Source organism: Sardina pilchardus, chromosome 18, assembly GCF_963854185.1.
Source record: "Sardina pilchardus chromosome 18, fSarPil1.1, whole genome shotgun sequence".
Classification (NCBI taxonomy): Eukaryota; Metazoa; Chordata; class Actinopteri; order Clupeiformes; family Clupeidae; genus Sardina; species Sardina pilchardus.
In genome coordinates this window covers 20,456,850-20,480,463 of record NC_085011.1, presented here as the reverse complement: position 1 = coordinate 20,480,463, position 23,614 = coordinate 20,456,850, and the positions used below count along the sequence as shown (strand labels likewise).

Sequence of the window (23,614 nt, the reverse complement as noted above, 5' to 3'; positions counted from 1 at the left end):
CCCCTGACAGACTCATTGCACTCGCATCACTCAGTGACAGTCACTTCAGCCAGATGGGGAAACATGTCCTTCTGTCTCCCCCCTGAAATGGTGACATATCGGTCCTAAAGCGCTGCTGTTGAGATGCCAAGCTCCAGGGTCCCCTGCCATTGCACGGCTGACACTTCCTCCAAACCCCTTGTCCCCCCTCCCTCCTCACACACACCCACACTCATTCCCCCTCACCAATACACGCACAGACACACACACAGACACACACACACACTCCTAGTAGCTCCTTTGCGTCTGTTCTGACAGCAGGGTCCACTGGACAAAAGAGCGCATGCCCCAAATGAAAACCACGGAGTGACAAGCCCTTCTGCTATTTCATTAACCCTCCCATCACTCCTTTTTGTTTCACAGAAGCATTGTTTAGAACCTTCACAACATGTCTAACCGCTGACGGTAAAGACATGGAGGACCCACCCCCAGTCTGCCCACAACATGAGTATGTACACGTCGATTTGGTTTGAGTGAATATGATTTGCTTTGGTGTGTCATCATATTTTTTCTAATTCTTTAATAGGCTTTTATAGGGACAGCTATGAGGAAGTGAATAAAGACAGTTTGTGATTTCTTATCTCATTACAGCTGCATCACAGTTCCTGGTTCCTGAGATTCAGTTTATAAATAAATAAATAAATAAACACGGATGGCACGGCCAAAATAAAACCTCTCTCGATAATGGGATGACAACGGCAATAATTCAAGATGGCTTTACTGGTGTAGGTGATGTTGAATCCCCTGGCTGTGTTGGAGTGATCGGACTGGAACTCCAGACGCATGATGTGGCCATTGCTGGCGATCTGTGAGGGCACGTCCTTCCCCGAGAACGTCCCGAACGTGGTGGGCTCTGGCATGCCCTCGTCTTTCACGATGAGATAGTCAAATTGCGACTCCACCTCGAAGTCGCTGAAAATCAGATGGACCCGGCTGCCCGGCTCGGCGATGATGAGCCAGACACAGTTCATGTTGTTCCCGTACTCCTCCGGGTAGTTCGGGGACAGGATGACGCCCGACGCCGTGGTGAAATTGAAGAAGCAGGAAACTGCCAAAAAATAGAACAGAGAAGAGTGTGAAGATGTCCCTGTGCCAAACCCAAAGTGACTGAATAATATCATGTCATGAGATGAATTGCATTACAGAGGCATAGACGATCCTCTTTCTCTCTTTCAGTCTGCATTAAAGGGCCTTGAGTTTTTTTCTTAGTAGGCGTTTTGTAACCTCCAACGCACACACACACACAGACAGACACACACATACACACACACACACACACACCTCCTCCATCTCCCTCTTCCTTCTCCGAAATGCTTTGGGAATTGGACAGATCATTCAGCTCTGATAGAGACATTAACCTAGACTTAGTGACCTTTAATGCGTATCTGCTTGACCAGCGTGAAGCAGATGATAGGGGTGTCAATCTGCTCCCCAATCCGAGAGCCCGTGCCAAGACACAGGCGCGCTGCGCTCCCCTGCCGCGCCTCTCCTAAAACACACGCTTTGATGTCCCGTCTTAGAGGGCGCGAGAGCTAGTGTTGGCGTCCGGACTTGCTCTCTTACTCACCTGTGCATGCTCGGTGGTGGTAATTGTCACTTAAGAATGGATTAATGGTCCTCGAATTATGTCCTTCGAAAATGAAGGATGACCCTGGAACTGCTTGCCAGGGAGCTTCAATGGATCAGTGGTTCGTTTTCTTAAAATAAACCACACCTTCACCCAGAGACTAACTGCTATGATATCATTTATGCCTGAGATCAATCATACTAAGTGACGTGGAGCTTAATTACGGACACATATTTTCAGGGGGGGGGGAGGCTCTTACAGACACAGCTGGGTTTGTTTCCGGACCACTGGTTATTTTGCTGGCATGAGATGGTCCTCTCGCCGACCAAGTCGAAAGCGGCCTGACACTCGAACGTGAGCGAGTCCCCGTGCGAAAAAGAATCGCCCGTTCGCTTGCCGTATCCAGGGATGCCTGGGTCTCCACAGCCTCCTTTGTCAATTTCTGTTCAGAGGAAAGAAAGAAAGAACCTTTATTCATCAAAACAATATAATTTCCTTAACACATAACTGCTGATTGTTTGAAAAGAATATGAATTTAATTGTTTTGTCTGTTGTTGACACATTAGAGGAAGCCACAACCCCATTTTCAGAAATCATACAAAATGCCATTTCATGGCCCTTTGTACACCATTAACAGATTAAAACAAGAGCTTCATCTGTTATGTGCTATTTATTTTAATTGCTTTGCTATTTATTTAATTATTTACTACAGTCAGTAGATATATTTGCTTCATTCATCTTAATACAAATCTTCCGCCGCAAATGCTCCAAGACAGAAAGAAGCAATATTCCAGCTCGACGCCGGAGCTTTTGTCTCCATACCCAGGTAGCGGAGCAAAGGTGTTTTTCTAGGCGGCATAAAATGACAGTGACAAATGAATGACGTTCTGGAAGAGTTCATTTTTGTGTTAACAACCAGGGTGTCAGCTCAGCAGCCGACGCTCCACTGACCCAGGCGCAGCTCTAATCTACAGAGGATGAGTTCTCCTCCGGTAGCCCATCTCCACACAACTACTGTGAGGTGTTAAGCAGGACTTAAATACCTCTGGATCAGCTGAGGGGGGGGGGCTTTGCAATGGAGGAATCCACCACAGAGGTATTGCAGTCATTTTAAGGCAAAAAAAAAAAAAAAAAACCCTTCAAACTGTGATTCACCTAAACAAACTGCCAGGATTAGCATAAAAAGCAAACAGATTAGCTTCTATGTGCTTTATCGCTTGCTGGGCTAAAGGAATTGTATCCTAGATTTAATTCGGTTTGAATCTCTGGGTCAAACTCGCAGCCCAGAGCAGATGGTTGTAACCAGCATCGCTTGCTTTTAGGATTTCATTAAACAACTCTCACCCTTATATTGTAGACCTAACCATTCACAGACGGCAATCTGCACACTACAGTACATTTAACTAGGAGTTGAGTTGAATGCACTAAGCAATGCGTAAGGACTAAATGGTATAGTAAAAACTCTCAGAGGGGCTGTCGGTGGGTATGGAAGTGAGGAGGAAGAACCTGCTCACTTACACTGTGAAAGGAAGGTCGATGCATATAATACCTCGGTACGGAGGCCCTGTGCTCAGTAGTAATTAAGCATGTAAACAGGTCTGCCGTTAAACACAAAGTACACCCATGTAACAGAGAACGTCGAGACTTTCGCACGCGCCGCGCGCCGCACGGGCGGACCCTTCCCCGCGAGTTGTAAAACCCAACAAAGCTTGTAAAAATGCCGCGCGGTTCATTTAACTCGCGGCTATGTGTGCTCCGCCATCTGTAGGCCTCCCTGAAGAGCCTGGGTGGGTGCTGAGAGGGACCGAGCTGAGAAAACGCTGGAAAGAGCATCCTCCAGAGACATCACCGACGCTCTTCAGCTAGCACGGATTCGAAGCCTAATTCTTTTGATGGGCTGCATTAGTAGGTCCCTAAAATGTGTGAATGCAGTGTGCCTAGTGAGATTATGCAGACTGGAATTGCCCTGCCATTAACAATTTCAACTGATACAATTCCCAAGTATATTTAGAAAACAAGGAACTTGTTTATTATGTAGAAAATAAATATTTCAGTGGATGTCACCAGAGAGGGTTAAAGCGGATAGTAATGAAGGATCTTTGGTGTCACATACAAACTTTTATCTGATCACTAATATATGAAACATGATTCATCGTATACCTCTGCAAAGGTCCAACTACAGTTCTCTTGAGGGATTATTGTCAAACATGACAAAATGACTGAGTGAGTATGTGTGAAATTGGGTTTACACAAAGTTAAACACATTTCCATCATTGTGTTAGACTGTCCAGACATGGTGTGAATTGCTCAATTATGGTGGTGACATTTATGGAAGCTGATCGAAGTAAGGGATTGGTCCTCAGGGTACTGAAATGTATTTCAAGTCATGGAATTCAACTATCTTTTTCAGACGAGATAAAACTCTGTACAAATAATCTACGCCGAAGTGTGACAAGATCACTTTACTTATTTACTCACATTATTGGGTTACTAAATGCAGAACGGAAATGACTGGAGGGCTTATTCAAACTATTCATTACGTCCTATCATAAAGCTGCAAACAGTGTATAAAATCTCCGACTTTTATAGCATGGCATGTTACAGCTTAAAACTTAACCTTGTTTACCATGGCCAATTAACCTGAGGTTTTTAGGAGCGGGCTCACTGCACTCTCCATCGTTTAGAGACAATCAGTCTAACCATCTGATGTCAAAAAATGAATTACTAATTTGGCTGGACTCGCAAAATCAGCATATTAGTGTTTATAGAAACAGATGCTAAGCTAAAACTTGCTTCGACGAGGACTCTTTCACTCTGTGACACCGCGTAGCGTATTTCATGCTGGCAAATTTAGCAACTGCGTCTGTGGAGCACATATGCTGACCCACTTGCTTTCATTAAACGCTTGATGTACAGTAGGCATTTGGACAAAAGGGGGAACAGCAGGCGAAGAGACATTGAATCGGAATCAGATGGTCTTCAGATGGTCCTCAGATCATGACATAGATCCTGGTATGGCAATCAGATCATGAATGGCTGGCTCCATTATATCACTTGTGTTAAACATTGCATCACATCATTTAGAACCACTTCATGTACAGTATTTTTGGAAGAAAAAACATTACATATTTCCATTTGATATCAATAGCATTGTGTACAATTTCTAGTATGTTCTATGTCAATACAAATTGACTGCATGGAACAAATAGCCTTTATTGCGTTCATAGAGTGTAACTTTCAACCAAACCACCAATTACCTGTCAAGGTCAACCAACTCAAAATCAAAGCCTCTATGTAATCATCACTGTCATCAGTCAAAAACACACAGCCTGATGATTGCTTATGATGGGCAATCCAAGTGAAGAAGGACCATGACAAAAATAGATGAAGTACCTTCATAGATAGCTTTAAAGCCTTGGGACCCAATGGTATCATCAGACTGGAGATGAAGCCACATTTGGTTGCTCATGCTCACAATCAGGTCTGGCACACTGGTTCCAGTGAGCCTGCAATGCACAGTTACACAAAACGATTAAATTCAAAATCTAATAAGTATTAAAACAACTCATATTTCCTTCAGCTTAATATATGTTTATGAAGCATTTATTTTTTTTTTTACCTAAAACTACAACAAATTGACAGTTTCAATTTAAAGCTTAATTTTGTTCAAACACTTTGATGTTGGATAAACTTACACATAAAGTACCCTCCTGGCATCCCCGATTTTGTCACCATCTCCCACTGTTAATGTGTCGTACGCTCTCTCAAGATCAAACTCCTCAAATGACAGCTTGATAACCTGCTCAGTAAATAAACAAGCAGGGAATGTGCACACATGAATAAGAATTAAGACGCCATTCTGAGTTCACATTACCATAAACACCACAATGTACGTCTGACATAAATGGTTAAAAATAATAGTGGATTTCTTTTTTTTTGTGGGTAAAAAGACATTGTAATGTTGAGAACATGCAAGATGTCACCAAGAACAAAGACTTGGAGGGAAAAAAGGGGTTCATGCCCATTTGGTATGTGAGCAGAAAGAAAGGCAGTTAAAAGAAAATTGGATTTGAGAGGAGATTGCTGGGAGGGAAAAAATAAAGCTTAATTAGGACAACCCCATTATCAGCATCCTCACATTTTCTCAATTGGGCCATTAAAGAGCCATTACTCTCATCCGCATTTTTTTTTCAGTTGGTATTCGGAGCACAAGCTTAGCAGGTATAGAGGAGCAATCTTCCCTGAAGTTTGGAGAGCCAAGCCAGCGGGCACAGACAAATGGATGATAAAGGAGAAATATTTATATTGACGCATTTATTTGTGTAAATGTTTGCAGCCGTTAGTCCAGGTGAAACTTTTTCACTAAAGGGGAAACCAAACATTCACCCTTAAAATCTGATCACTAAACAAGACAGGGACAACGACAAATGAATGTGGTCAGAATTATTGATTAAGGACAGCTGCGACAAGTTTATGTCAGCTATGTTTCTGTTTATTTTGTTATTGTTTTTCTTTTCCTTTTCTTTTTTTTTATTTAGAAGACAGCTCATCAGATTTCCGACTGAAAAAGCAAGCTTTCACAGAATGTGGGAGGATAATGTGCATGTTTTTTCATGGACTCATGACTCTGTTAAGCACTTCAGAAGTTTCAGAAAAGCAATCTGTATGAAATGTCAAACTGTGTGGTTTGTGAGCTGTTTGGAGCAATCTTCAATGAATAGGCTAAAATACGACCTTTTCAAATTATCTTGTCAAGGCAGATATGCTTTTTACAGAAGATCTAGCAAGCCCATGAAGCTGCATTCATGCACTATAAACACAATCAGGGAATGTCAGTGGATCTTGGTGATTGTTCCCTCAAACAGCTAGGCTACAACATTTTAAGGCTGCATTGATTTCTTTGTTTTATTTTGAACTGAGAAGTCTGACAACTGGTTCAATTGGACGGTTTTGTTTTCCTTTGTGGAGAAAAAAAAATCTTTAAGTGCTTTCTTCAGAGAAGTCACAATACACAATGGTGAGGGTACACATCATAATTCATCAAAAATAACCTTCTTTCAAGCTATTTCTGTCAGATTTAAACAAGTCAAAAGTGCTGTCTTTTTTTGCCATATGTTTACTTAATACAGTTCGGAATCCTTTCTGTTTTCTTTTCAGATCCATTCTTTACAATGGATTTTCCAAGTGCATTACTTGGACACTTGGTATGCACAAATCATATGTGATTAACATATATGTAACTGCTTACCTAGCATTGGTGTAAGACCCAACACGAAAAAGTACAAGTTAAGAAAACATGCATATCGACTGTATTTTTGGAAAGTGTTTCCATTTGATATCAAAATAACTGTATAAATACAAATTCTCAATAATAATAGTAATATTTGCTGACTGTATGGAACAAATAGGCTTTCCTGTGTTCATACAATAAGAAAAAACTGCCTTTGGTGTACTGGATAATGTGTCTATTTTATAGACTTGTATAATCCCTGACCTCCACCATCACCACCTCAACTAATACGATTAAATGTTCAAACAAGTTTGGCATGGATCACTGTTTGCTTCTATCTTGAAGCCATTAAGTAAATCCATAAAAGTGTGGCTAAATGTGGACAAAAATATAATCTACCGCTTGTGACCCGATTTAGAGTTTCCTTTGGTTCTGTACGAATATGCACATGCAAGAGCAGCATGTGAGTTTTCCCATTTCTGCAGGCGTGTCTGGCCATCCTGCCCATCCTGATCCCGGAATCACAGTGAGCTTAGAGGAAGTCTATGGCAACAGAGTACTGCACCCTCTTAGCAGGTGCAAGCAAAGCCACGACAGTTGCCATTCCTCAGTGAAACTCATCTGTTTGCCGTCTCAGTCCAGAATCTGTTTAACAAGGCAGAGACTCTGGATATATTGCCAGTGGTCTATCTCCACAGTCTTCACACACATCCCCATAATAATGAGGTGTGGTATAAGGTGTAAAAAATGCAGAGAAAAAGATCAGCTTTAATATTGCACAGTTTGGTTAAGCCTAGTATTGTCAATGGCTGTGGCATTCTAGTCAGTATTATGTCATGATAACAGCACACTGACTGCATACTCATAGGACTTTATTCACCTTTATCACTGGCTAATAACATGTATTTAATCGATGTAGTGCCTTTTTGGTTTTGTACTGTTAGTCACTTTTTTTGAGCGATATGAAGTTAATATTGACCATCATCCAGAGGCATAATAATCATGTTGCCCTACTTATGCCTAAGACTCTGTTTATTAACCACATGTTTGTATTTCTCATGTCTGTCACATAATTGTATGACATAATGTGGTTGCGTTTCCTACAACTGATTACAGGTTGCCATTAACCATATATTGTAAAAATCCACAAAATTGAGTTTGGTTCCAAAACGAGATATCAATAACAACCTAAGTGCAGTTCCAGAGATATTACCAGGGGAAAAATATGCTAATACTGTATTATTATTATTATTATTATTATTATTATTATATATCATTTTACAGAGGATATCTATTTTTTGAATGAAACTCTTAAAATTGGGCTTACTGTAGCTGAGATACTGTTGTTACAGTTTTTGAGCACACCTCATGACTCAATGACCTTAGAGGCACTTTAAAAGGAGGGATTTAATCATCATTAGCTCATTCTGTAAGTAAAGTTTGTTAGACACTGATAAAGGTGGCATGCAGTCTGAACATTAACATGGCAAACACCCTAGGAAATATTTAGCTAATCATAAGTCTGAATTCGTTTCATTTAAATTATATTATGCGGAGCTTGTGTGAGTTAGAATCTTTTCTTAGAAACAAGGCCAGCCTCAAGTAGTTACAGGGTACTTTATCACACAGGTAAAAACATGACTAAGTCATTGGGTGAACTAAGGTACCACTTCATTTTCTATTCCATAAAACAGTCCCTGCAATTAATCAACGCATATTAACTACAGGGCATAATATAATACATTATGCAACACTTTCTCTTTAATTTCTTTCAATGAGTAATGACACTTAAGAACCTCTGTTTTGTATGGGCAACATGTCAGCTGGATGGTTGTTATGCTCAAAGTGTAATGATTGAACACAATACCTTGATGGTGAATTCATTACAGCAACCATGCATGCGTGAGTGAGTGCGCAACAGTGTGTGCATGTGGTATGTTTACCCCCCGTCACATTTAAGACAGTGCCAGATTAGGTTGAACAGCAGCAAGCAAGAGGCGGGCTCAAAGGATTTCTTTGTTGTTCAAAGAAAAAAAGTCCAGTCTTGGTAATGGAATAGTCTAACATAAACAAGGGGCAACGGTTATGGGCAGGGAGGGCGTAAATCGAGGCACTAAAATGGGCTACTAATTCCCATGACTTAAGGCAAACAATGCTGGTAAGACACGCGGGGGGGTGTAGCTTGACATGTTAAATGGCAAGGCAGCTATTAAATAGGTATGTTTCCATGTGATTAATGCACCTATTTCTTTTCCCTAAGCCTTTCAGACACCATTAGGATGTTGCCCAAAAATTGCTTTGCAATGTATGATGAAGCATACACTAAACCGCCGAAAGCAGGACAACAATGACTTGCTTTCTTCAATTTGTTTTCTAGAACATTCAAATTAACTCATGGAATGCCTGACTGAAATTAATCAGCCAATCACATTTCATCGGCAATCGTCTTGATGTCCATTTTGTTGTCTCCCCATGTCTGGCTGATAAAGCAGTTGAGATCACAGACAAGACGCCATCTCAAGGATCCAAAGCATCTATCTGTGGTAAGTAACATGAAAACTACACACACAAGAAGAGAAATAGAGTGAGAGAAAGGCAACTGACCTTTTGAGGATCTACCGCTGTGACGACCCACACACAGTGAGCATTATTTTCATACTGGACAGGGTAGTTTGGAGATGTAATGATCCCCTTTGGTCCTCTTAAATTAGAGCCACAGGTCCTTGCTGTTAAATAAAGACACAATAATCAAAACATGAGAATGTCTTCGTGCATGCTGCTTCTTGGATCAACAAAAGTGCTTAAAAATATATGGATCATGTTTTCTGAAACACTAGTCAGCATAAACATTCTGTAGAATAATGACTGAAATCATGTTTTTTTCCAAGTTGACAAGACATTGCCCCCCTTGTACACACATGCATCGAAGAGTAAACCTTTTACATCATACTGTGAAGTCAAGGATATTCTCTGACAGCTTAAGAGCTCCCAGCCCCTCTATTTTCCCTCTCTCTCTGTCACAAGCCCCCCCAGGCTAACATTAGAGCTTCATGAGGGTAGAAATGATTTACCTTCTGGATTATGAAGCAAGCATTCTCAAAGGGGAAAAATCTCAATTGAAGGACTGCCAAATCATATAGAAATACTGAAAATGAAGGACTTTGCATGGGACCCAGGGAAATATGAGATACCAACAGTATAGTGTGCTCATAATATATTACGGCAAATGTTTTGATTTCGTATGTTTGTTGCAGGATCATGATGTCTTAAAAATGCAGTTAATACAGACAATTCTTAGTCAGTCTCTCTTAATTGTGCAGTCTGTAAGGCTAAGCCTGTCTCATAGGGATGCAATTAATACATATGAGTTGTGGTACACTACATGTGCTATTTATATCTTAAATGCATACCACATTATAATAAAATAACATGCTAGAGAAATTTACTTCTAGAATGAAACGTATAACATATTGGACGTTTAAACTTATAAGCTTATTTCTTGACGTACAGATTTTCGCTAAATTCTATTTACGGTATGTACTGTATATCTGACTTCACAGATGAGCTATGATACTGGCCATTTTTGGTTCCCAGAACATTCTAATTACGTAAGCCTTTGGTTCCAGTAACGTTACCTGTAGGTTACTTTTGGTTAGGTTTTGGTTGCTATTTGGTTTGCAGCGGAAAGTTTTTGTTACATTCTCTAAATGTTAGCTGTTGGTTACATGTTTGGTTGGAACCTTTAAGGGAATTCTCATGACCACAAGCTGATGAGCCATTTTCCTATAGGGACTAGGGGCTTAGTTATGCCGCAGATTCTGCACAGCTTCTTTCTTCTTTTTTTTTTTACATTTTATTTTTAAGTTGTCTAGTATCGCTAAACATCTGGAAATATATTCCATCTTCCAGCACACAATCTTTATGTAGCAATGATGAATGTATATTGTAATTCTGATTGTTTTTTAATGTACATTTTGAAAAAGTAAAAACACACTAGGCTAATGGTAGACTATTATTGTATATGTGCCTGCAGGTCTTTGGGTAGCATGGCACCATCATGTTTCAACCAACCATCGACATTAGCCTTGTGCACAAGGTCAAGAATTTCCCAAAGTGTGTTCATCTACGAAGTAAGTTGACACAAAAAGTGCAGCCGGCTACAGAGCTAATATGCAAAAAAGAGACACTGCTAACCCTTACAACTTCTTATCTGTGTGGAATTAAGTTCCACCAATTAGATCAAACTCTCATTGAGGACAAGAAAAGAAAGAAAAAAAATAATGTTTTCATCGTAGTCATTACCATCACATTTCTCCGAGGTCTGGAAAGGTATAGAGAAAGGTCTGATGTAGCCGCCGATAATAGAGCACAACTGAAACACTTTAAATAATCAGAGAGGGCACTAATAACACTGAAAAATTACTGGCTTCATTTCAAGATAGGGGCGAGAGGATGAAGCTACTGGGGATAATTTAATCAGCAGGCTAAAGAGTTTTTAACTTCCAATTTTATCCCTTCAAGCTCTAACTAATCTGCGAGGAAAAGGGGCCATTTAAGTGTTATTTTACAGAGGTTTCTTGCAGCTGCTGAGACAAAAGTGTCCGGATCAATCAGGACTCCGATGGAATTGTGCAAAGAAAATTGTCAAACATGGTTACTCTTCTTCACGGAGGTCTGACACACTGCCTTACTTCATTTTGATTAATGTCACCGTGAACCCTTTGTCCTCTGTGCCTTTGAGAGTTTAAACACCGCAGGTCTCATCTTCAGGGTGCATTTAACTGCCTGTTTGTACAGTATGGTTATGGCTGGGAGAGTACGTACTGTAAGGGTGCCCTTGCAAACCTGACTGATAAATATCAGCTCCTCCATGCTAGGAAGCTGTGATGGAGTAAATCTCCGTGGATCAATAGAGGACTGTGAGCATTGATGGTGATTAGTCTAATTGCTTAGCTAAAAACAATGGCATGGATTTAACAACAAAAGCAACCGCGCTATTTTTTAATTGATGCAACAGTTTTCATTTTGTCATTCTGGTCTTCCCAACCACACTTTTATGTATCAGCTTACATCACAATCACAATCACATCCCAATTCCATTACTCGAGTGTTCTGCAGCATGAAAGCCACAACTAATGAAACAAGGTCAATGTGCTTTTGTGAACACAAGCTGAGGAAAGTGTTTTTCCTCTCCAGTATAAACATGACAAAGAACAAAACCTCACAGTATCCTCTGTCTTTACTGTTCATTAACTACTGATCCCAGCATATGTAAATAAAACATGACGGTTAATATGTGTCAGACATGTATCAGATAAATACAGAAAGTACTGTACATACTGTATAGCCATATACATAAGCAATATGCCATGAATGAGAGTGAAGCTGGTACCTGTGGTTCAGCCACTGGCGCTAGGCCGGAGGCCTCATGTTACATGCAAACTGAACAGTCAACATACTCATACTCATTTTCTACATCAGTGTGATGAAATCGCTGCTCTCTCTTTGAATGAAGTTAATGTTTGGTTCAGACTATTCAATGCAAAAAGCGGTCTGAATAGAGATGTCCTGGTATATGGCCACTCAAATGCCTCTATTCCAATCAGATATTAATAAATAGTTTAACTGGACTGACTTTAAAGAGGAACGATGCAGGATTGGCGATTTCATCTCTGGTTTCGGTTTTCGTTTTCGCTCGTTTTATGCTTGCGTATTTCTCTGCAGAGCTTCCCCGACAGCTTTAGCGCGTATATTTATACATATATAGGCTATATATAAATATATAAATTGCAAGCGTGGTTCTTCTTGTTCTTTACGCGTCTCAGACTTCCAGATGTAAACAGGAGACGATACGTCTCCTGCAGAAACTGCAAGGTTGCAATAGCGGATAGGGACACTGGGGGCAGGAGGAAATATTACTGTTTTCGATGAAACTGGTCAGTCAAGCAAAACAACGATTTCTGAGCGATTTTATGACTATGAAAAAGTTGCATAGGGTCTCTTTAACTGATTGTGGTATAATGCAGTATCAAACTTGATTGTTACCACACATCAGACATGAACCAAATATACAGTACACACAGAAATATCCTGCAGTAAAAGAAAGAGAAAACTCAGCAGGATCGGCACATGTTCTCTGCCAGGAAGAGATAGGGGGAAACTGTATTCCCTGTACGATTGTAAGGACTCCATTTTAAGTACCTGGGGCACTTCTCACCATAGGCATGTGGCACACATCAGCCCTAACGAGACTTGACAATGTCCTTACAGAAAGTGTCTGCACGAGGGAACAGGCAAACCGCATTCACACTTACTGCGACAGATAGGCCTGTGGTCACTCCACGCAGCCAGAGTTTCAGTCACTCGCTGGCAAGCGATGCTCTTTGATCCCTGAAGCACGTAGCTGTCATCACAGAAGAACTGGATGCTGGCGCCAACCCTGTGGGGGTAGCAAAACAAATGACCGTCAGTGTCTGACCTGCCGCACCAAGCCTATACCACCCCCTTCCCCCAACCCATGACATTTCTTTCACGTTTTTCCCCCTTTTCCTTTTTATGCCTGAATTCCAATAACAGGGATGGGGGGGGGGGGGAAGCCTCGGAAATTGTGGATAAAAATAACATGTGCTGGTGTTCACAAGGTGTCTTTCACCCAAGACCTAAAGTTCATCCCTGGATCATGTCCAAAGAGGGTGAGGGTGTGGGGCAAGTCCAGGGACAGTAGCACAATAACATATACTTAAATGAAAAGTCCTCTAATTACTTTGTAGTAATTGTGCATTGCAATGACGACCATTAGTATGAAATGGGACCAAAAATTCTTCCTAAATGTCTCATTGCCTGACACCGGGTTGACCATGATATCATCTCTTAGGAGGTGCCATCACCTCTTGCGAGGGTGTAAATGAAGTCGCTAATGGTGATGACAGAGCAGCGGGCATTTGGAGATGACCAAACTGCACAGCAGGTCAGTCGCTGATTAAAATAGACCCCATTCACGCACACACACACACACACACACACACACACACACAATCACCCTTACATTATACCAAGCCCCCGGCCCCCCCGCCCAACAAGAAGGAGAAAACCTACTGAAAATCGGAGCCAATCCTCCTGCCATTCTCCGGAATCCCAGGATCTGGACAAATGTCAGCAGCCATCCCCCCTTGGCTCACTGCAATGGGGAGAGCAGATTGAAAAATGGACAGGAAAGGAATCTTCCGAAAGTACCATTCCACATTAAAAATACGCTTGGCATGGCAGGAATTCATAATTTCGACTGATATGTGGCTGTCACTGTGGTATAGATAGATTACAGTAAAGATGGATGCCGTGTCCCTTTTCATTCAAATGGTAAGAAATTAAAGAAGGATAGTCACATTAATAGGGTCAGAATGTGGACACTAGGTCCAAAAGCCACATCTGACACATATGAGTCAGAGCAAAAATGAAGGTAAAATAAATTCCCATTTTTGGTTTTCCTAAGATCACGAACACCAGATTTATCAAAATATCAGGAATGGTAAAAAATAATGGTAATTAGTGATACGTAGCCAAACTATTGTATACATCTGAATGAATGTCCAACATTATTTGAAACCACACCAGAGCCAGGAGAGACAAATGACCAAACACCGAACGCTTGTGTCTCTCCTGTCGATGTGACTCACACTAGTGTGCCTCCCAGCACATTACGGTCCTGAGCGTGAGCAGTGCTAGCTCACCACCACCAATGATTCACACGCACAACTCAGTGGAATAAAATGGCTATTTCTTTTTTTTGCTGTCGGTCAATTCAACCAAACAGGTGCTGTTATCTATTAAATTTATATCAGCATTATAATGTAAAAATGTCATTAATGTGGATTGCATGCACAATTTCAAAAAATGCATACCGCTCCTCGTGTTGACAGGGGATTTAACGATTCAAAGCTCAAGGCTATTCCCGCGAAAAAAAATAAGAGCCGTGGAAAAGGTCACAGCGTGGTCCTTCTTCACAGTTCGCCACTCCTCTCCGGTGCCAGACAGGGCCTCTCTGTTCACACCTCAAACGTGGCGTCAGCCTCAAACACAGGCACAGTTCATTTGCAGGCCACAATCACACCAGGTCAGCTTTCAGGCTGCTCAGCATTATGGTGCTGTGGTGTAGCAAACGCCTCAGACAGAAACTTAAAAGGGCTTGCTTTTTTTTTTTTTTTTTTTTGGGGGGGGGTTGTTCTTTGTTTCTCTCTCCACTTCATTCCATTTGATGGCTTGCCCTGCCATTAATAATTAGCATATAGGCTCGTAAAACATTTTATATCACCCCCAATAAAATATATTACTGTCTCCCAAATGTCACCCACTGCTGAATTTTTTAAAAATAGAAATTACCCGTTACTATGAACTTTAAATGACCGTGTAAAGTTTACTAGATGCCATGCAATTAAGGTCTTAATACAAAGCTGTGATAGAGCTATCTATCTATATCTATATCTGTAGGTGACAGATTATGGTGCATGTTATACATACATCTTCATATACCATGTATCCAACAACAAATGATCACATTTCAAGTATGTGTTCCAGTGTATTGTGCTGTTTTGTTTGATTGCATGTATGTTATGGACATTTCCTTACAACTACTTTATATGGTAATTCGAATATAGTTTGGATCAAGATATTATGACCTCCAGAATGTGTCTTTGAGCTGCTGAAGTTTTATATGTGTTCATGAGCGTCAAATGTGCCATTTATGTCCGTCCATAAGGGATAACGCTAAGTTAGTCTGTATATAAACTAATGTGTCTCTCTCACTGACTACCAGCTTATCCTTGACATACCAACATTGTCATTGACAGCAGCGTGGTAAAGGCTGTACAGTCCACTGAAAGCACTCATTTACCCCACTAGAACGAGCTCACAATGCTACCATAGCGCTGCTCAGACAGAAAAGCACAGTTAGTGGACCCACTGAATGAAACATTAAGTGAGCTTATTCCTGAAGAGAGTCAGTTTTTGCAAAGTCATTTACACTGACTCGATCAAGTGTTACCACTTCATGGAAGTACATTTTGGACGAAGGTCAGGAGCTGGAGGGGACTGTGTGTGTGTGTGTGTGTGTGTGTGTGTGTGTGTGTGTGTGTGTGTGTGTGTGTGTGTATGCGTATGTGTGACTGGTCAGAGTAGCCCTCTTGCACCGTAACCCTTTTGATCAACTGCCATGTCCTCCCGTTTGATGTGGTCTTCAAATGTCATTTCCTCTGATTGTTGACATGACTTTCAAAAATGATTCGGTATGATCAAAGCTTGTGGCCATCTTTCAGATGTGCTTTTTGGTGGGTGACGTTTATATATATATATATTATATATATATATATATATAATTTTATTTCTCTCCCATGCTGCTTCTATGATCACTCCAATCTCTACATCAGATTTTCTTGTTTTGAACTCTTAAACACATACAGAAAACGTCACACAAAATTGATTTAATTAAGTTGCTGAAAGATTAGCCGTCATAGAGCATTCTCTAAAGCGGTTACAGATGGCTCCTTTTAGGTGCTTTCAAGAAACCGGGGGCTTTACATATTATTTCAGCGCATTATCTCTCTTTATTGCAGTGTCAAATAAAAATCGGGTGAATTCCTCCTACCCCCACAGTCATTTGGACCCGCCTCGCCACACACTTGAGCGTGCGAAGAAGGCTTGCAACGGCGGCTGATTCATCGAGAGAGTCTCGCGTCGGACTTCAAGTGTTTACGCGTGTTTGCTGGTGACGGTATCTACATAGCCAATCTTCCCCCTCGCACTGAGCATGGTTCAAGAGTTTCACTTTTGCACTGTCAGCCTCTTGTGCATGCTGTTAATTGCCAAAACGCATGCTCAATGAAGCACGGAGTGGCACAAATTATTGATACAATTTAATGTAGCCTTAACAGGCAATTGTTTTTTTCCGTCCATCTTATTATGGATATCATCAAGGGCATCTCCCTTACACAAGGTATTGTGAGTGCGGAGCAATGCTGCAAATAGGAGCTGAAATTATGCAAGGCGAATATGTCATGTCAACATGGTTAACAAAAACAAGGGTGTAAGGCTGCATAACACCGTGTAGCACCCAGCACCCAGCACGCGCCATCAGTAATGTGACCCCCTCAGGGGGGCTATATAAACGGCAGTGGGCCTTCGAGCAACCTGTGCAACTTGACACCGAGCCTCTGACTGCCCGAAGACACATGTGCCTTTTCTTGAGTGCGCTGTTTCTTTTTTAATGCGGCATAATTAAAATGCTAATGAAGCTGAAATGACACCTTATGACCATATTGCATAAATACTCACAGACTGTGTTCTTATGGCTGGTGTCTTTGCTTGGAAGCATTTTCACGCCTCTGGACTTCAACTCGATGGCCTTTTTCACTGTCGAGAGAGAGAGAGAGAGAGAGACAGGGAGTAAGAGCAACAAGGAGAGAGAAAGAAAGAGAGAGAGAGAGAGAAAGAGAGAGAGAGAACACAGCAACTGAAGTGGGGTATCACACATTATAATCCATTTATGTAATTAGACAAACACCCCATGAACCACGGCTGAAAGTAAATCTGGGGGCCTCTTGTGCCAACTCCTCGGCGAGTCCTTGGCTGCCCCCACCATCAGAGCTCCATTTTAGACCTGGCCTCCGCTGCGGACATTTTTTAAAGGACTGACACTGACTGATCACCAACGACGTCCACATGATGGTGATCATAAGTTCACTGCCCAATGACCACCTGGCCGTGAGCGTGAACGTCCAGTTTGTCCATGGCAAAGAAACAGAAAGTGCTTGCCCTGAGCCAGGGAGTGCATAACCGAAGAGACAGCCCACACAGTGGGACACTTGGAGTCTAGTATATTCGCATCAACTGGACCACATTTTTGATTACAGAGACCTGAATTCAATCCTGTAATTAAGGCATGTGGGGAGCCAATTACACGTGGAGGCGAATGCAAAATAAATGGATGAAAAAAAAAAGAAACATTTGCATAATGTCTTCTCCGTGTGACATCACACAGGCTCCAGGTATTAATAGAACAGTGTGGGTCATGATTTGGCCATGATAAATCTAATAAATAAACCTGTCCTGGGACTATTGGTACAACAAATGTGGTTAGAAGGTCATCCATAATGAAATGATGACCCTCATGATACAATGAAAATGTATTTTACTTTGAGGCTGCCATTGGAATTCTTACTGAAACGGCCATAGTTAAATCTCTAATCTCTGTAAGTTTTGCAACATTATGGTCATTTTTCTGTAATTATATATTTATAATTGCATCTCTTATGGCAAACAAGCTAGTCTGGCATAGATACTACACCTCCCAGAAAAAGTAATAAGGTTCCCAAAATTCATCAAATCTGCATGATAAGCACATGTTTTGATGTTCTTTGGGCATGTTGCCAAAGCACGGGCTAAAAGCCACCCCAAGCATGCCTCAACCCACCTCCCATCCCCCAACCCCCCTCTGCTGAGTCCTCACCTGAGTTGGCAATGGCCGCAGTTCACTCCCACCCTGCAGATGCTGACCCTTACCTTGGTACTGGGCACTAAATCCTTTCCGCCGGTGGTTGCTGTCAGAAGTGAAATGCAGCCGCAGCCAGTTCTTGCTGCTGATGACGGGCGAGGGCAGATTCATGCCAGTGAGCCTGAATGAGCGAGCAGAGAAAAGGAGAAATATTTAAAATAGGTAAACAATCAAACAAGGATTTGCCAGACATTCTGGCAGTACAGTTCTCTCTGGCCAAGATCGCTGGAACTCGCACATACTGTACAATAAAGCATCCCAACAATTGAAAAGTACTGTCAAAGGGTCAAAATGCCTTCAAAAACCATAAATTGTTATGGCAAGTTATGGTGAATGCACTATTGACTGTGACGTTTAGTTGTGACAATGCTAAAACTACCATTGAAAAACAATGGCTAACAGATCTTGACTTCACCAAAAAGTAACGACCAACTGGAAATGGAGCGCCTGCAGCCATAAAACACATGGGATCTTGATGGTCTCAAGATGGCGTGTTTTATTTGGGCATGGGTGTGTTTTGTACAGCTAATTTAGAGAATTTCTACTGGTCTTTAGAGAAAGTCTACATACAGTATATCCATTCCTGGAATAATCTACAAAAGGCACTGCACTGGACCTGCAGTTTAGTTCATTTTCCATGTGGGCACAATTTTATGTCCACATTAGAGCAACTGATTAAAGTCTCCCGGTGAAGACTAAGTGGTTGCTCAGAGATATGCAGCAGCCTTTTAGAAGAGAAAGGTGTTATTTAGCGTCTTAGGCGGGTTGAGGCCTCCCACACAAGGCTTACATCAGAATCCTTTCATTTCATGGTCTTGTAATATGACAATTTATTTACATTTTGGAATGTTTATGGGATTTGATTCCAAGAATTACATTCCATGCTCTGGATATTAGTAGTGTGGAATTTGCAGGCAGAGATACAGTACATGTTACATGCATGCATGCACATCTTCGGTGCATATTTAAAATGATCTCATGTTACAGTTAAGCCATATGTATGACTGAGATATTTTTAACACTCCTCTATATTCATCACTGATATGTTTAACAGCACACTGGAAATTAAAATAGAATGACAATGCATGGCAAGGGTGATATCCAGTTTAACCAAGGGTTCAGTCATCACCATAAAAACATGGACTCAATGAGCATATGGGGAGAGGTGGTTTTGCAGAATTAAGTGTGTGAATAAACAGCGATATATTTTGATTTCCCAAATGAAATTTTAAATGCCAAAAGATACACTATAGCACATGTACACAAAGATGAGAGTCAAATCCCTTCATGTGCGCACAAAATTATTAATACTGATAAAAATGCATGGATCCAAATTTGGGCTCTATGATTAAACTTGCCTTAAACCAAGCGGCACACATACTGGACAACCTTACAAGCTACAGAGAAAGCACAGGTCTATGATTAAGTTCATTCTTTCCAGGGGGCTAACAGGGTTTGTGCTCATGTCCAGTTCCTGTAAATGCTAAGCGGATGAGAGCTGTAGACTCCTGCTGGATGGGACACTAGTCCATCGCAGGTAACCCTCAGCCCGAAGCTGGCGCCTATGTTACAGCTGAGCAGACTGAGACAATGTAAAAGGAGTGCCTTGTCCAAGGGCACGATTCACAACATCAAGTGACCATCTGGGATTTGAACCAATTGCCAGCCTAGGCCCTTAAGCCACATTCTCTGGGGGAAGTTAAGTATAAGTAATCCAGATACCAACAACATGCAATAAAGTTATGACGCAGCGTTAGAATCTCAACTGAATATTCCCCACCTAACCTCAACGCATTTATCTGGGCTATTCTGTTATCCAGACGTTTCACTTTCATCTCAGGAATTATTTCTGCAATGTAACATGTTTCCTATTTATTCAGAGTAAAGCCGTCAAAATTGTGTCACTGACTAAACGTTATGTCTGTCTTTTAGGCAATTAGACAACTCCACAATTACCAGCTGGTTCTGACTTTCATAAAAGACATTTGTGGATAATAGACGAAAAACCATGGAAGGAGCAATTCATGAGAATAAAGGCACATTAGTGGGATTCACTCCAAGAATAAAACTGCTAAACTCCATTACGTCTCAACAGGAGTGTGCCATTAAGCTTGATTGAATTACCCCCTAGGAAGGTAATATCAAAGGAAGCCATGCCTTTGACTGAATGGGAGCAGTATTATCTACCTGGCACACACTGAAAACAGTTTGTGAGCTTCTTTTGGGCCATTCACAGTCCAGTAGCCCAGTTACAGGCACCCATAAACATTTCGGTCGGACATTTATAGATAATAAGCAGCATTTGAGGTACGGATGGGAAGCACGTGTCATGTGTTTGAATTCCTCATGAAGGAGAGACAATGTTTATTCAAAATGAAGGGATTTTTCAAAGCGAACATTTCGCCACTGCGAATGGAACATCAGAAGAATTACACATCAATAATTTCGAACTGTACCCTTATTGAATGCACAGCTTCAGAGGGCCCCATTCGAACAGATTTACAACCGCCACAAAGAGAGACGAAGAAAGTAACTAGCCATCAGGGCTGACAGCGGAGAAACTCTGACGGGGAGAAAACAGCACCAGAGAGCAGCTCGGCAGACCTGATGATAGGCCAAGCTGACGTCCTGACCAACCTCCATTCCGAGCTTCAGGAGAGGCGATGTGGGCATTGGTATTCAGCCTCTACCTCAGATCTGTGCCCGCGACATGAACATCAAGCCAACGCCAGCGCCAGCAGAGGCAGGGCACAGAGAGTTCTGAGAGGCAGTCCACGAAAACTCTAAAGCGTACCCAATATTAGAGCCTTTTTTAGATGGCAAAAGTGCTGATTGACATCATGTTCTCTGTTTGTTGACATCTTTTTTGGAGGGTTTTAAAGGTGAACTATGCAAGTTTTTTGTTAGCTTAATGTTAACCTTAACTGATCAGCTTTGGAGTCATTTGACTTATTTCGGCTTGAATGATGGCTGTCTCGCTTCTCGCTTGCAAGTTTGCGCCACCGGGCCGATGGCACTGATAAACAGAAAGTGTCGCAGCCTTTCGATCATGTTATTGGAAAAGCAGACTGACCGATTGAGGAGTGTTGCAAAATATCCACGCTAGAGAAAACAGAGAAAAAACGAAGAAATTGCCCAACCTGCATAGTTCCTCTTTAAGTGATCACTGTACTTGATTCCTTTTCATGCTATTCTAAACCTAATCAAATATATTAGTCAATTAAAAGAAATAGGACAAGTGACCTCGATGCTTCCTAATTTGCAGGTGCAATTTACCATATTTTTGCATAGTATATTATGTTGGATATTAACTTTGAACAAATTATTTTTTTTTGTCATTCGATAACAGTTCTTATGCATATCAGCTATTACATTACATGTTGGGATACGGTATGGTCTCATCTTGTCCATAATGTATAGAAAGACAAATTAACTTAAATATCACATATTTTGTTTGTGCAGAAGTCACACAATAAGAAATGTCTGGTTCATGTCATTAGTTGTAATTAAGAACGTCATCCTGATCCATGATAACACGATACACAAATAGTCTACAGTTGTGGCATTTGTGATAACACATTACTCCATTCTGAAGACCTTGGTTGAGATGAATATATAAAACCTGCTTCTGTTATAGTAGAAGTTCATGAAGATGTCACACATTATGTTGAGAGTGTTCCTCTTCATTCAACAAGCTGACCTAAGTCATTGAGGGGGCACACAGTTTCTACACGCAAAGCCTGCGACTGATTTACTAATGTGTGTTTCACATGCTTTTGTACGTGACGTGATTGCAACATTCCTTTGCACACTGTGGGATTCTTCAATGCCACTGGGCAAGAAAAAAATATGTAGGGTAAATCAAGAGGGACCATTTCAAATCTTTGAAGTATAGATACAATCCATATAGATCTAGTTCTACAAAATGATGCAAGCCAAGCAAATCAGAACCATCTGATATATGTAAAGCAGCACATTGTTTCTTTGACTTGCATTTATGGTGAAGTGTTGCTTTAAGGGGAAGATCTTGAAAAGATGGCCGGAAGATAAGACCATGAAATATTGTTGAGATCTCCTCCACCTCATTCAATTTTGTGTGCAGCATCCCTACTTACAGTACATTTGCCAACAAACTTAAGATTTACAAACAGCATGTACCGTAACTGTTCAGACATTCAATAATCACATCAAAACGTAAATACAACTCACATTTAATGTTGTACTTAAGCTAACATGTTAAAGTATAGTAAAACGCGACAAAACATTAATTACATTGTGGGTCCGCATTAGAGTCTTTAACATTATTAGGGGTGGCTTATTTGGCTGGATGATTTGTTTGTTACATAGGATGTATTGGATTTGGCACAGAACAGCAGAGATTAGATTGGCATGAGAGGGAGAGAGTGAGTGGCAATTACTGCTCCAACCTGCTTGGATCCCTCTACTGCCTTTCAGAGGACTTAAGTTTACTGGAGCATGAAAACCAGGTTGAGATGGGGAGGCAACAGCAAAAAAAAAAAAAAGGTAGATGGAGAGAAAAAAGAAGAGAGAGAGAGAGAGAGAGAGAGAGAGAAAGAGAGAGTGCCTTCTGCCAAAAGGGAAGAAGAGTCCTGACAGATAAAAAAGGTAAATCTTTTTGAAGTTTGGAGTCAGGTACTGGTGAGAGGGTACATGTATGGAAAAACTGACTTAGCTGTGGAGGAGCAGGGAACTCAGCAGGGGTATATGGATATAAGGAATGATATTTTTTTTGTAAGTCGCTTTGGATAAAAGTGTCATCTAAATGACTAAATGTACATGGAAATGTAAGGCCAGGGCATTCATGGCATCATCGGGGGCTGAGTGATAATATAAGGCTAATTTTTGTAAAAAAAAACCCATATATATGCCTAGCCAATAACAATTTAAAACTAAAAACATAATTGATGAACATTTTAAGACTTGGCTGAGTTGCCACCAACGCCTCTAAAACAAAACATTCCATTACCGTTAAAGATAATAAGTTACACTTTCAGACACGCTGGCAGGGTGGAGCAAGTCATCCATTTTTACTGACAGGGAAAAATAAAGATCAATATTTAAGCGTCTGGAAATTTGAGAAGACTTCAAAGAGAAAGAGGCCTTTATTTTATTCAACAGTTCCTATTAAATTTATTCTGCTCCAGAAAGTCCGGGTCAGCGAGGTCAGGGAGATCACGCACATCTGCCCTTCGAGAGGCTCTAGAGGAATCTCAAA

General features: G+C 41.1%; 1 protein-coding gene across 1 annotated transcript in view; it reads right to left on the bottom strand.

Annotated features, from left to right (window-relative positions):
- The window catches only part of LOC134063580 (CUB and sushi domain-containing protein 1-like), a 232,763-nt gene that overhangs the window by 93,187 nt on the left and 115,962 nt on the right, over positions 1 to 23,614 (bottom strand). Inside the window, exons 7-15 of the mRNA XM_062519171.1 lie at positions 18,387 to 18,499; positions 17,160 to 17,237; positions 13,932 to 14,013; positions 13,151 to 13,275; positions 9,441 to 9,562; positions 5,302 to 5,405; positions 5,000 to 5,112; positions 1,866 to 2,048; positions 761 to 1,087 (exon numbers count right to left, since the gene is read on the bottom strand). Of these exons, the coding sequence (XP_062375155.1) occupies positions 761 to 1,087; positions 1,866 to 2,048; positions 5,000 to 5,112; positions 5,302 to 5,405; positions 9,441 to 9,562; positions 13,151 to 13,275; positions 13,932 to 14,013; positions 17,160 to 17,237; positions 18,387 to 18,499 (1,247 nt within the window). The remainder of the gene's footprint in view (positions 1 to 760; positions 1,088 to 1,865; positions 2,049 to 4,999; positions 5,113 to 5,301; positions 5,406 to 9,440; positions 9,563 to 13,150; positions 13,276 to 13,931; positions 14,014 to 17,159; positions 17,238 to 18,386; positions 18,500 to 23,614) is intronic.